General features: G+C 37.0%; 1 protein-coding gene across 1 annotated transcript in view; it reads left to right on the top strand.

Moving 5' to 3' along the window:
- The first annotated feature begins 262 nt into the window (after positions 1 to 262).
- The window catches only part of kdm8 (lysine (K)-specific demethylase 8), a 19,853-nt gene continuing 4,484 nt past the window's right edge, over positions 263 to 15,631 (top strand). Inside the window, 3 exon segments of the mRNA XM_016254925.1 lie at positions 263 to 285; positions 388 to 607; positions 11,514 to 11,614. Of these exon segments, the coding sequence (XP_016110411.1) occupies positions 263 to 285; positions 388 to 607; positions 11,514 to 11,614 (344 nt within the window).

Here is a 15,631-nt window from a genome sequence, read left to right as displayed (position 1 = left end):
GCTCATTTCAAATGTATCTTGTCCAGTCGCTTTGTTTTCATCCTGAATAAAGCTACATAATTTTAAACACTTCAGTGAACATGAGAACATGACACCTGGAGAGGCGTACTTGGACGTATAACACTAGGAGCTGCGTTTAAATGATCTGGTGGGATTCAACGCCATTACTCCAGCAGTCTACTGACACATGAGTCAAGCACAACTAATAAGATTCAACTGTGCTCGGGGTCCAATCGAGACTTGGCTCCATCCGACAGAACTCATGAGAGCCGGAATTGCACCTACGTACACAATAATGTCGCATGGCTGAAGAGGTTTTCAGAAACACTGAGTAGAATAAGTGGCCTAGAACAGTGTTTGCTGTAAAACTTGGCTGTTCTGTCACAGGGCATCTTCCTCATGTGGCCGTGATGTGACCAGGCAGCTGGCAGCAGCAGAAAGCGAGGCAGGTCACAGGTGCCAGAAGAATTATCAATCTCTCACTCCCACGGCAAACAAGCACAAACGCTTCCCCTCCCACGTGCAGCCTGAAGACGGGAAAGGCAGCCACCCCGGGCATGAGATTCTTGTGCTGGAGAAGAGCACAGTCTCTGTGTTGCAAGTGAAGGTAACTGCTGACCCAGTTGGAAAATGGGCATGTGTCCCAAGGTCACACGCCCACACACCCAAAAGGTTTTGTTTGTTCGCAAACTGCCACAAGCCCTCTTTTGCAGTCCTTATGCCAGGTGTGTACTAGAAAGGGAGTTCTCTGGGAGGGAATGTAGGCAACTGCTGGCTCAGTCGGAGTTACATAACAAAGTCTTGTGGGATATATGCACGTATAATGAATGTTGGCGTTATTTGTGAATTCTGCTGAACTGAAGTGGAACAACGGCGTGACGCACTACGCTATTATCACTCGCTATTATCACTCCTGCATCGATGCACGAATAATGCTCAGCAGATACGTCATCATCCACTTCACACCAAGGACGATGACGATATAGTTTTAAAAATAATTCTAAATATTGTTAGAATCTCTTTCGGAATCATTTTTTTCCAGTTGATGAATGATAAAAACATTGACAGGCAATCGGAATCCTCAACATAACTGCAAAGCTTGCTTATTTTCCTTTTTGACACTGTAAAGCTGCTTTGACACAATTAGTATTGTATAGAGCGCTATACAAATAAAGGTGACTTGACTTGACTTATAATAAACGGTATGTTATTGTGCGCTGTTTGCTAGTTATCGTTATCGCTGTTAGTCCAAACGAGCCTTTAGCAGCCACATGTGTCGTTTTTACTGCACTACACTTTTGCTGCTATTGAGGTGGGATATGGGTAAGGTTAGGGACAGGTTTGGTGGTATGGGTAGGATTAAGGGTGGGTTAAGGTGTAAGGGATGGGTCAACAGTGTAATTATAAATGTAATTACAGAAATTAATTACAGATGTAATTACATGCAGGTATTTTTAAAATATAAGTACTATGTAAAAACATGTATGTTCACAATAAGTGCATTGTACCAAATGATTAATTTAAATGTAAGTACATAGTAAGGCCCCTTAATATAAAGTGGGACCTAATTTTGTATTTGCACTTAGAGCTATTATAAATCAGAGGGTGATGTTCACTGTCACTGGATTCAGTGTGACAGAAAATCAAAATAGTTGAAAACAGACTTCATACATGTGAAAATGATAAGGAGCCATCAGCCATGAACATGTGGGTAAAATGGAAGATCCTTTTTCATTCTGCTCACATTTGCTAATGCAGTGCTGAGCCACAGGGTCTGGTGACATTGCTGCCACACTACTGCCCTCTGCTGGTCACATGTGTGTATCATGCTGAGCGTTGCACCAAACTCCATTAACAGTTTTGTCCTAAATCCACCCTTTGAAAAAAAATAAAAAAATCAGACCAGCTTTGTTTTTGTTTCTCATTATTGATATCATCTTGCATTCCATGGCAAAGAATCAGTTCATTTACCACAATGAAAATGAAAGTGGATCATTACATTTCCAACAAAATTGAAAACAGGAGAAAGAACTGACTTATTAGAAACAAGCTATATTGCAATCACTCATTGTTCTCACTGCTGGGAAATAACTGTGCGTGTAGCTGTGGTACTGAATACAATTAATTTCGAGAGAGTGCATTTACTGGGTTTGTACCCACAACTTTTCTAATGATACCAGCCAAAACAGAAAAAATTCATGGCTAAAAACTTTTTCTAAACACAATAAGGGAAAGTAAGGGCTCAGTAATGACATGTACTCAGTTCTGCAGTCCATAGTTTTGTTCACACCAACGCAAATGTCTGACAAGAATTCAGACAGATTTTTGCATAAGATTAAGTGTAAAGGCAGATGGGCTGAATGAAAATGAAATTCCACTCCATGACAGTAGGTGGCGCTTGCAAAAAAGCAGAAAATACCCCAGTGCACCTTTCATTTCTGACACTTGTAATGGAGAAGAAAGGAAGACAAACAGTATTTACATGTTTTCAAATACTGGGGTATTTATGCTTTAAAGCGCCACCTGCTGTCAAAGGCTGAATGTGTTTTCAATCAGTTTGTCTCCCGTTCGCAGTTTTGTGTTCACTGTGGTGTTTATCAAACACAAACGAATACAATACATACAATACGTCGCTTGGAGTGTTCATGAGCGCCACCAAGTCATAGTTTTATGTAACAGCAGCAGCTCTGGACATGTGACCAAAAACTGCTTTATTGACAGTGAGATGGAAAAGAAATTAGAACATTAGAGTATTAACAACTATTCATTCAAATAAATAGCTGCATACATCATAACCATTAAAAAAGTATGTTCAATATAGTATGAATATGTGTAGTATGAATGTAATCAAGATTCACCATGTTGTCATTGTCATGTGACCTACCAGTGTTAATTGCATTGCTTCAGTGCCATTCACAAACCCTCTCCCATTGGCCTTATGGGAAAGTAAAGTGTCCATTGGATGTGCACTTCAAAATCTCACCAAAAACTGAATATCATCCGGGTCCTTTTTGCCTACTCTTTTATGAATACTGTGTATTCTGACATACTACTGTTCACATATTTGTTTTCACGTAGCAGGGAAGTATGCGATTTCAGATGCAGCCAAGATGATATGAATGATGAATTTTTGCACCAAGCATTTGTCTTGGTGAGAACAGGCCTTAAGTCACATAATAAAGCTTGCTGACCCAACATGAGGGAACTGGACTCCATACAGAGAGCACTCTGTCACTGTGAAGCACCATCAAAGCTCTCTTAAACCGTTCTTTCCCCCAGTATCTCATGGGATTTTCCCTGCTGTTACTCTGAGTGTGCATGAAATACCCCTGCTGCTCTGCCATTAGGACTGGCCACAGTCCCGTCAGTCTGAGTCAGTGGGCTATTCATGACTTTCTCTATGCAATGAGCAACTGCTACAGATACATACTGTCAAACTATCACTCTCAATCTCACCTCCACATTATTCAGAGTCTGAATTATTGTCCTTCTCTGAAGCATTTCCAAACATGAAATGTCTGAGACAATATTTTAGATCTTTCTTCTTTATGCATCATCCATTGTGTCTTCTGACGATGGCCCTGAGAGTCAAAAGTCACTCATACTCGTTGCATCTTTATTCAAAGGAGACATTCCGATGGGAGTGTGGGCAGAGGGGGTTTATACCATAGGACTATCCAGAAACAGCTGTTTTACCTCTAATTAAAGGAATGTAGCAGGTGTCACCTGCACCCCAGCAGTGTGGGGGCACACCTGGTTGAATTAATTTGATCCAAAGTGGTTCAGACACAGCTGCCTGTGCTCTGGTGTGCCATTCAGACACTCAACACATATTAGGCTACTGAAACTGAGCACCTGCTTAGCTTGAGTTGCAAAAGTGCCCAATGCAACAGCAAAAAGAGGCCTCTATCCTAACACTGACCCTTGGGACTCTGTTTAGAGAGGTATTGGGGAGGAGAAGCCTGTTTATATCAAGAAGGTCTGGAGAGAGCTATCTATCTGCCATTTATCTCAATGGTAGTTAACATTCCCTTTCATCTCAATGGTAGTTGCTAAGCATGAGCAACAGGAGACCTGCATGGTATTGGTTCAATGACATTCAGCTTTGTTTGTTTTTTAAATTAGTAATTAGTTATTTAATTATGTTAAAGGGATAGATCATCCAAAAAATTAAACTTCTATCATCATTTACTCGCCTTCAAGTTGTTCCAAACCTGTTTGAATTTATTTCTTCTGCTTAACAGTTTCTGGTTCCCACTGACTTCCATAGTGGGTTTTTTTTCTATACCATGGAAGTCAGTGGGGACCAGCAACTCATTTGTTGCCAACATTTTTCAACATTTTGTGTTAGGCAGAAGAAAGAAATTCATAAAGGTTTGGAACAGCTTGAGACTGAAACTTTGCATTACATTAGATTCATATTTCCATTTACATGTACATCACACTCATTCCAAACAAAACCTCAGCACATACACAGTCGTCACGTTTAGAATCAAGAAAGTCAGTGTAGTAATGTCAGTCGATTTGATTGAGGTTTACATTAAATGAAGAATTTCCAATCCAATTGAGCCATCAATCTAAATACTAACAAATCACTTGGGTGCATGTAAACATAGCTAATGATAAAAAGATTTTTAAAAACAGGGGGAAAGGATAAAGAAAAAGAAAATCTTTTAAAATTTAGTGTAAAAAAAGTGTACAAATTTAATATAAAAGTGTACTCTTTGTATTCATTTTGGTTTCATGTGGTTTTGTAGCATACTAAAATATAGGCCTTGCATCGCAAATGTATCTGCTAGTGTTAAGTAGACAAGGTTCATGAATGCTATTTACTCATTTAAAGCTTTCCTTTTTGTTGTTTCACAGTGCGTTTAACTTTAGGACCTTCATTTGTCACCTCCGCAGGGCATCTCCCATGTCCATTAGAAACAACGGTAGAAGTTTGCAACCCTTAACCTTTAATACTTTTTACGCATTCATAAATTGCCTTCAAGATGCACAGGGGCACTGCAGTGGTCATTATTTACATTGACAGGCCGCAGCGTGGAAGAAGCACCAGGATGCATCCCAACATAGTGGAATGGATCCCATCAAACATCTAAAAAAAAAACTGTAAGCATATCGACCTTCTTTTGTAGAGGACTAGACAAAAAAAAAAAGTCAATTCTGCAACGTGATTAGGATTATTGATGTGCTGGTGTTGTTTTGTCATTGAGCGTGCATTTTGGTGTTAACATCTGCCATGTACGCTGTCAATCTGTCTGAAATGCAGCCTGAGGAAATGCTGTGCATTCTAGTGCACTGGTTTCTTTTGTGCCACAATAATGCATTAATTTCATGAGTCAACAGGCTATGACTGGCGGCTTATGTAGAACTAAACAGTGTTTAATTGGATTCTGATCTGCGGCAACACAACCGCAGGGCTCTTTGTCTTTTTTTCCCCCTTTTGCTTTTTTTCCAGAGCACCTAGAGCATAATGGAGGCAATTACTTCCCCCTCTGGTGGCTTGGTGACTTGGTGTTGTGATCCTCTGGGAAGGTGCTGTTTACAGTCACACTTCACATTGCCCTGAAGAGCCTGGCAGCAGAGCTAATGCTGCTAATGCTGTCGGCTGCTGCATTGGCACTGCGGAGGCCAACTAGGTGTCATGCTGGGATTAACCTTAAATTGATTACGACCACAAAGATCATCTGCTGGCTGACTGACATGCTTAGGACATGTTCATTTCCCAACCCATGAGTAAAATCTCTTATAAAAATCAGGGTAAGGTTTCAACATTCAAGAGTATTTTTACCTGTAATCATTATCACATGTATACAAAATTGTATTCACAAAAGGGCTGGATGAATATTTGATGTTTCATATATTTTCCAATCAAAAGAATCAAAAAGACCCAATTTGATATCTAATGTTTAAAACAAGAAATGAACCAATGTAAATATAAGTGGATAAATTAAGCAAAGCATGATTTTCACTCAATAAAGACAAGTAACAACTATGAATAACTCTCATTTAAATGCACTAGTATAATAAGAACACTAAAAAAAAAAGTTGTAAATAAAACAAAGATTATTGGAGTATGTTTTACAAGAAAATACTGTACTATTTCAGTCTTTGTACTTCAAAATTTCATGTTTAATTAAATGTTACTTGCCATTTCTTTGAAACTCAGAAATTGCTAGTTTGCAAATAATTACACAATAAATCCCATACCATTATTTTTATTTCAGTGTAGTTACCTATATATTTTATTAAAATACTTGAATAAATACTAAAACAGTCTTGAATCATAAAAAAAAAAAAACTTTAATGATGCCGTTTTCAGGAGACTTCTTGCCAAGTAAAAATTGCATTAAAATCATAGCAATGCTCACAATGCTGCTTTATTTTCTATGAATTTAATATCACAAAAATATTATGATACATCACCCAACCCTATAATCCATACAATCCCTTAGTTACACCACAGAAAATTCAATATCTTTTTATGCATAGGTCTATTTTCCTCTTTTCAGCTCCTCTTTTAGTTTTCATTTGTTCTCTGCAACTATCCACAATACCCAACATTCGTCAGCTAGCAAGTATTTTTCATCCTCAAAGAATAATACATTTTTAATGCTGTTATGACTAAGGTTAAGGTTAGGTGCAATATAAATACATTAGATGCAATCCCCATATGCTCTTGATTGCTTATGTACCTCACACATGTATATCTACAAAATTCAGTGCAGCAATATTTCATACTCGTATATACAAATGATAAATTACAACAGGCCCACTACATAGCAAAAGCCCTGGACTTATAACAGCACACTTGTATTTTTCTTCACACTGCATGCTGCGTATGAAGCGATAATTGGTCTCCAATAATGTCTCCAGTATCCATTCCATTAATGACCTCTTCAAACTCATTGCAAAAGCCTCTTTTTATGAAATATGTTCATCTTCAGCAAAAATTTGGAGCCAACCACAAGAGGCCGAACTCTGGCCTACCCTGTTGGATGAGGTTGAAGCAGAGGAAGGTGAAGCACTGAAGCGTGCTTGGGAAAACAGCCAGCAGGTAATGTGAGTGCTGACAGCCTACGGACAGGCATCATAATCATCATCAGGCCCTCGACCTTCAACACAACCCCTCCCCTTCCTCCCCACAGTGTGCGCCGCATTTGAATAATACATTCTCCTCTCCAGCCGAGACAATCCAACCTCCTCCTAACCAAGGCCAAACAAGTACAGTGTCTGCTCCACAGTACCATTCATGTTTACTACAGACCCCAATACCAAGCACAAACGAGGTCACATTTGTCAGCAAATGCATTGAATGCAATGTACTTTTTCTCAGTAATGTCGACCATGACTATTTCATCACTTGCCATTGCCAAATGTTGCACGCTTCCTATTGCAGAATGAATGTTGTAATATTATTTTTGCAATCTAGAAGAAATATCTACACTGGAAATTTAAAATATAATATAGGTGCACAAGTGCTTGACACAAATGTTAAGAATGACTAGAATGCTTTAAACAAAACGTCAGGCGTGTAAAGCATAGACTATGCTGCACAACACCTGCAAAACAGGTCTGGAAAGACCGTGTGATCTTAGAACGCACTTTGCATGTTACAGGGGGGGGAACATGAGTGAAAACATCTTTTTCTTTTTCAAAAAGACATTTTTAGATACATTTGATACATTCGAATTTTTTTTGTTTTCTATTTATTTTAAATTAGGTATCTGCAACCTTGCTACCAAAAAATAATACCCTTTTTGCATTAAATGTTAAATTAATATCTAAATAAAAATTTTAAAATATGAGATGCCATAAAATGCAATGAAATGCCATAAAAGTGTAAAATGGGTTTCAAAATGTGAAAAAAATCATGCAATTATACATTTGCATGCAAAATTTGGGACAGATAAATTGTTTGGTTTTTGATTAGTAATACTGGTTTTGTTTAGGGTTTTTTTTTACTAATTCAAAATATGTTATCAAAAATAATGTCATAGTAGAGATGGTCAAGGCCTCTGCAGGGAGACAGGTCAAAATACACAGTTTGATGTTAGCTAATTTTTCTTTACTTTTATGTAACATAGTTTTACCAAAAAGACAAAAAAAAAAACATCAAAGTGTACAGTATAAAAAATGTCTCTAAGAAGCTAAGAACTCTTTCATGCAATTCTTAGTCCAGTCCACAGATCTACAGAATCAAGAATTATTTCACTTCATGATGAGTATATGAAAGCTATAGTAACAAATGCCTTTGAACAAAACCATCTCCCATAAATCACCATGCCTCAAACTAAACGTTGTATTGCACAGCAGCGTTAAAACAACACTCAATAATTTATTCTGTTTTAAATTTTTGTATATATTATCACACATAATTCACATCACACACTGACCTTGTTTACAATCACAAAATCGATCTTCAAGAGACAGACCTTATCGAGGTTGTTTGATTGATTCAAAACACAGCTCTATTCACGCTGCATGAATTCTTCAGATTTAGGCAAGCCACTTAATTATTGGAAAAAAATGCATAAGGGAATAACAATCAATAACAATCTATATATTTGAACATTCATTTAAATATGAAAAATATGAATACCCTAATTTTAAAACAAATGTGTATGCAAGGTCACCAAAATAGCTTTTATCCAGTATATGAACTTTATAAGTACTTGGACTGAGCTCAAGCTGTGCAGCCCTTACTTGGAAGCAAAGGCACAGTGGGACCACAAAAGCACTTCTGCAGTCTAACCTAAGGCCTCCTCCCTGCTACTTTACATTTTTTGAAGTGTTTCAGTGAGCAGGTACTGGCTTACATCTGCAATGTGACAGACTTCTCTTTCAGAAACTGCAGTCGCAGAAATATATACATTTATTTTTGATAAATTATCAGAGTTTGCTAAATTATATGATACCAGGGTGATACCATGATCTTGGACATATTCTACCATAAGGGTTGGTAAGATGTTTTAATTGTTTTTGAAGGAAGTTTCTACTATTATTTCTTAAAATCTAAAATACAGTAAAAACAGTACTATTGTGACACAGCAGCACTTTACAATCAAACTGTTCCTAACAGCACTTTAAAGGGGTCATATGATGTTGCTAAAAAGAACATTATTTTGTGTATTTGGTGTGATGAAATGTGTTTATGCGGTTTAAGGTTCAAAAAACACATTATTTTCCACATACTGTACATTATTGTTTCTTCTCTCTCCCCCGCCTTTCTGAAACGCGTCGATTTTTACAAAGCTCATCGTTCTGAAAAACGAGGTGTGCTGTGATTGGCCAGCTATCCAGTGCGTTGTGATTGGCCGAATACCTCAAGCGTGTGACGGAAATGTTACACCCCTTACCATATTGTGGTGCCGTGTCCCGGCCAGAGCTACGAGACAAAAACATTAAAACCCATTATAAACGAGGCATTTGTTGCATCCAGTGGGGACATAATTACTGATTATAATGACATATACTGTCTTTTTACGTGTTGCGTTGCATCGCGCCACGTAAACATAAAACCATGTCTGCATTTGTGATCGGAGAAATGACAAACAACAAGCGCTACTCTACACTGCTTAAAAATCGCGTTTGAATCATCAGTGGCAAATAATTAAATTAAAACGTACTTACAGTCTGTGAGTCAGAACAGCCGGCATTGTAGTCTACTCTCCCAGGATCAGGACAACCGGCTTGAGTGAGTGGAGGCGGGCGGGCTGAGTGAGCGGAGGCGGGCGGGCTTGAGAATGGTGCGGCCGGCGGATTCGACGAAGGAGCAGCCGGCGGGCTTGTGGCAACCACATGTGACGACCCTGGGCTGGACTCTGCTTCGTCCACGGTGAAAGCCGATCCGGCGATCCACAGTGCGAAGTTGATGTATTTCCTCAGTGACCAGCACAGATCAGCTCTAGGCATGACGAAGCGGATATTGTCCTCTTTTGGAAGGCCAAACAAAGTAGTTTCGCTTTCACAACGAAACACACAGCGTCTTCACGACATGGCGGCGGTGGCAACAACAATACTACAGCGAGAATAAAAGTTACGCCTTCTTTCTTTGCGTGAATATTTGGGCGGCGTTATGCAAATCTTCCTACATTGTGATGTAGACATGTGGGGGCGTGTTAGAACGAGTCATTTAGGGTAAGCGTGGCTGACTCGTAACTTTTATAAAGAATATCTTTTTGGATTTGAGACTTTAGTCTTTGCAACTTTATAGATCTTCTTTATGCAGTAAGAGCTTGTAACACTCCAAAGAGAAAGGAAAAATTGAAATCGCATCATATGACCCCTTTAAATATGAATTCATCCATCCATAATACTCTTTTTTTCATCTTTTTAAGTGAGTTATTTTTCCATCTACCCCTTTATTCTAGTCTTCGAGAGTCAGATGTGGCTTTTTCTTTGAAGCTTCATCTAAAGGGCCAGTGTCTGAGAATGTTCTCTGATGAAGATGAAGCTGGTGTTTAGTGTGTGTTGTTCAATGCAGCTTCCAGCTGAGCATCAGTGAGCGGTCTGTCTTTCAAACTACAGATTCTTATACTCGTCCTCTTGTTGTGCATCTAGGCTGACCATATTTATTTCTGTGCTGGTTAGATCAAGATTGCTTTCTTCTTTTGTACAGAACAGCCTTCATCTCTCAACAGAACAATAGACTGATGAGTTTCTAAAGAAACGTGTTTCTTTTTAGTCATTTTTAAAATCAGAATTTGGCTTGCAAAAGTGACTTGCAAGAAACACAATACTTCAGCAGCTGAAAAAAACACATTGTACTGCAATTTGCACGCTTCATTAAGACACATTTTCAACTGTGCTAATAATAAAAAAGGTTTCTCCAGAACCAAATTAGCATATAAGAATGATTAGAGTGAAAAGTTTTTCTAGTAACCTGGAGTAATGGATGCTGAAAATGGGGTTTTGCTATAACAGAATTTTAAAATGTATAAAGAAAACAGTTAGTAATAATAATTCAGAATAATTCATCATTTATTAGTACTTTTGAGGGGTATAGTTTTGATCAATTAAATGCTACCTTGGCAAACAGAAGAACTGAAGACATAAAAATGTCCAATTCCAAACATAACTAAGTTACTGAAATCAGGGTCGTTTCCAGGCATAAGTAGGCGGTTGTCAAGGGCGCCACCAGCTGGAGGGGTGTCAAGGCTTAATGCCTCCGTTTACATAATGACATGGCAAAAATTCACCACGTTTTAAGCATATTTAAGCAACTGAATATTAGCATAAGAATAACAGAATTTTTTTAATGTTATCAGAAAATTTTTTATCAGAAATCCCAATATGTATTGTATTGATAAAAATGAATGATGGCGCAACTTTGCATCTAGTCCCTACTCATTTCTAGGCCAGATTATTGCAGTGCTGTTCTGGCTGGACTTCCATCATGTGCAATGAAACTTCTATAAATGACCCAGAACGCAGCAGCATGACTGGTCTTCAACAAGCCCAAGAGAGCCCACATCACACCTCTCTTTATCTCACTGCACTGGCTACAGGTTACAGCTCACATCAAGATCAAGACATTGATGCTTGCATACAGAATAGAGAATGCTTCGCACTCTCCTTCTACTCACTCTTACGAGCCTGAGGTCAGAAAGTGAGCAACATCTTGTGATACAATCTCAGAAATGCACAAAATCACATTCCAGAACGTTTTCACTCACTGTTCCTTGCTGGTTGAATGATCTTCCCACCCCCGTCTGGAATGCCAGCTGAAAAAAAAATCCTCTATGCTTTCACTTCTTCTTATTTCCTCCCTGTTTTAGCTTTTATTTTCTGAACGATTTCGTAAACATTGTATTAATAGTGCTTATTGCCTCTTTATGATAAATTGCTCGTTGTATTCCTCATTTGTAAGTCACTTCGGACAAAAGCGTCTGCTAAATTAATAAACGTATGTAAATGTAAAGTGTTCTTGTAACATATAATCTAAAGGTCATATACTTACATTTCTCATATGAAATATTTTGAATAATGGTATCATTAACCTTAAATGCATTAATTGCCTTCTAGATGTATTATATCCTAAACTTTTTACGTAATTCTAAATAGCATACTGGGAATGTCATTAAGTCTTTGTTTCATTCACAGAATTCTGTCAAGGTTTACTAAATTCATTATTCAACATAAAGGCATTAATATGTAATATTTTTATTTTCGTTAATTTAGTTTAGAATGTTAAGAAAATTAAACAATTTAATAAATGCTTGGACTGGAACTAATCAATAAGGCATCAATGGGGATCTCACCTATGATGCCAAAATGGTCAGAAATGGCGTTGACTAAAACAGTTTTGTGAGGAACATAATGACATGCTGCATTGTTTAATGTATGCAATATGTTGAAAGTTTCTCAGCATTCATTTTATTCAGTGTATAGTACATAACACACACTGCAGTGTTCACCACCATTAAAGTATCATGTAAAAACCTCACTGTGCCCCCCTAAACACATTCCTTCACAGATCATCTAGCTGCGCAGACATCTGATTCTTCAACAGCTGGCTCTTTTCCACAGAGCAGTCTGTTCAATGTCCATGGGAGAAATCAAGGGTAAATTAAAAAACCAAACAAATGCTGTCATTTAAGTAACACACAAAACAGATTATCGCATGAAAGAGTGTCCTTCCCAATTCTAGCGGTCAATATTTGCTGAATATTAAATCCTTTAACACTTCTGCAGTGATGCTGATCTAAAAGATACAGCTGTATCACATGTGCAGCGTCCAATCAAGTGGCCTAGTTAGTAAACAGGCTTGCTGACTCAGCAGCATAGGGTTATGAACACATCAGCAGAACACAGAGATAATCACTGTTTTCATTATATCGTGCTGCAACATTTTTTTTTTCCTTGGGAAATGTAAATATTTCTTGAGGCTTGTGGTTTCAGATCATTGTTTAGCCCTTCACAGTGCTCCTCATGAAAGCTAGGAACTAGGAATGAATTATTTAGTAGCTTTTTGTCTTTTACATAATACATCACAGGGTTAACAAAAGGTTATGCCTGTGATACATATAGAAAATAGGCCTTAGATAAATAATAGTTCTTACAGAAAATATACAAAAGAAAAGATGCCCCCATTACATTCATTGGACACATTGCATGCATGTACTTGAAACAACCTTGGCTGTTAGGAATTGTAATCCGGACACAGTAATAAAAGTGACAATATAATTACTATTCATCTGTCAGTCATCATTAATAATCATGCGACAAATTCATTGTCAAGGAGGCCTTTATTATTCTGATTGGCTAACAATTTTCTACTGTTTTATTTCAGAAGAGTTTTACAGTGATATCTTTCAGGTTGAACCTTAATAGTTCACCTTCAGTTGCTGGTCCCCATTGACTTGCATAGTGTTTTTTTTCTCTCCATACTATGGAAATCAATGGGGCCCTGCAACTGAAGGTGAACAATCCTTTTAATATGGAAGTTAACTTTCAGAAAACATACAATAATTTTTAACATCTAATAGAAGTAGGGGATAGCCTAGGATATAACAGATCTTTCTATTTCTGCAAACAAATGTTTTGTTAAGACATATTGACATATATATATATAAGCAGAGGCGGACAGTAACTAAGTACATTTACTTGAGTATTGTACTTAAGTACACTTTTTGAGTATCTGTACTTTACTTGAGTATTATTTTTTCTGGGAACTTATGACTTTAACTTCACTACATTTGAAAGACAAATATTGTACTTTTCACTCCACTACATTTTTATCAAGGACTTTCTAAGAAAGTCGTTATTATATAGCAGCTTTGAAAGTCAGTGGGTGATTTTTTTCTTCTCTAAAACATGACTTTCTTTTTTTCAGACAGTTTATCAGTAATCACTCTTGTAGGGCTACGTGAAGTGATTTCCCAGCATTTTTTGAACACTGAGCAGTTGCAAATGTGATATTTATTTAAAATAATTCAATAAGAAGAAGTTAATATTGTGGTATATATTAGACACAATATTGTCTTATTTTGCTAAATTGTGTAAGTGAAAATATGACCTATAAAGCCACAGAAGAACTGTTGTGCATCTCCTAATAAAACACAAAAGGTGTTGGACTTGAAGCAGCACTGCACAGACTGTTGTGTGTGTGACATCAAAGTACTGCGAGAGCGATTAGCATTTTAATTTTTTTTGTTTTGATGTCAAATAAGTCGTGCTGTTTTGCTTTTTTGTTAAAGCAGTGTTGCTGTTATAAAGTTACACAGCTACAGCTGTATAGCCGGGTTTTAAAGCAGGTTTTGATTTTGTTTCTTCCTTATCACTCTGTATTTACAGGATTTCACTGTCCACGCTGTTCAAATATGGATGAATGGCTACACAGAGATGTGTGAGATCACTACCATCCTGCTTTTGTGGGGGTGAGTAGGGCTGTTAAATAATTATTTGTATTTTTTTGTTTTGTTTAGTTTTTCCCCATAAGTTTGTAACATTCTAAAAGCTCTTTATTCCAAAGATACTACAAGCTAGTCAGTGTATTCAGCAGGTGTAATGTATTCTAAGTTGCTTGAAAAGTATTGCAAGTATTACGTACAACAACAAAATAGTGCATTGACATAAAACAGGAAATTTACTTTTGGTACTTAAGTACTTTTAAAAGCAAGTACTTCTGTACTTTTACTTAAGAAAAAATCTATCTTTACAACTTTAACTTGTAATGGAGTAATATTTGACCAGCAATATCTGTACTTTCACTCAAGTAATGGAGTTGAGTACTTTGTCCGCCTCTGTATATAATACATATACTTTCATATTATGTGTACTGTGTACACCAGTTACCGCAATGAAACGACACTGATAACAACGGAATGTGTTCCGGAGTGGAACGTTATTTATCTTCTGTTTCTAGCCGAACATTAAAAACGGGCACTACTGCCTTTCGCTTTAATACTTTTCTTTTTATATTAGTCACACATTTCTTACGTAATTGACGCTATCTGTTTACCTTTGTAAACGGTGTTTATTATTTATTATAACAAATATGACGTGTAATATATACCAGATCGGTATTTCAATACCTTGATCAGTATAGTTGTGTTTCTCGCAAGCAAGTAGTAAACCATTCCTGTGGTCGCTTTTCACCAGATCATCAATCACAAGTAGGGCTGGACGATATGGCCAAAATTTATATCACGATATATTTCTTAATTTCGGTCGATACGATATAATTCCGATATCGATATGAACACTATTAAAAAAGTCTCATAAAAACGGCCAAGAACGGCCACAACAGATGTCTGTACCTACAAACTTATGAAAAATTAATCTGCCAACTCTACGAAACCTACTGCTATAAAACTACATAATATTTTAGGAAAAAAATGGCGCAAATAAATAAATGTTCACTTTTTATTGGTATTTAACCTTCATATAAACAAGAAATGTGAAATCACTGTCAAATAAATCTCAGACGCTCCTTATTAATATTAATATTAATATATTTTTTACTTCAAACTATAGGCTAACATACCAGTCAAAAGTTTTTGAACAGTAAGATTTTTAATGTTTTTTAAAGAATTCTCTTCTGCTCACCAAGCCTGCATTTATTTGATCCAAAATACAGCAAAAACAGTAACATTTTGAAATATTTTTACTATTTAAAATAACT

Source organism: Sinocyclocheilus grahami, unplaced genomic scaffold, assembly GCF_001515645.1.
Source record: "Sinocyclocheilus grahami isolate Dianchi unplaced genomic scaffold, SAMN03320097.WGS_v1.1 scaffold1294.1, whole genome shotgun sequence".
Taxonomy (NCBI): domain Eukaryota; kingdom Metazoa; phylum Chordata; class Actinopteri; order Cypriniformes; family Cyprinidae; genus Sinocyclocheilus; species Sinocyclocheilus grahami.
This window is presented reverse-complemented; position numbering and strand designations above follow the sequence as displayed.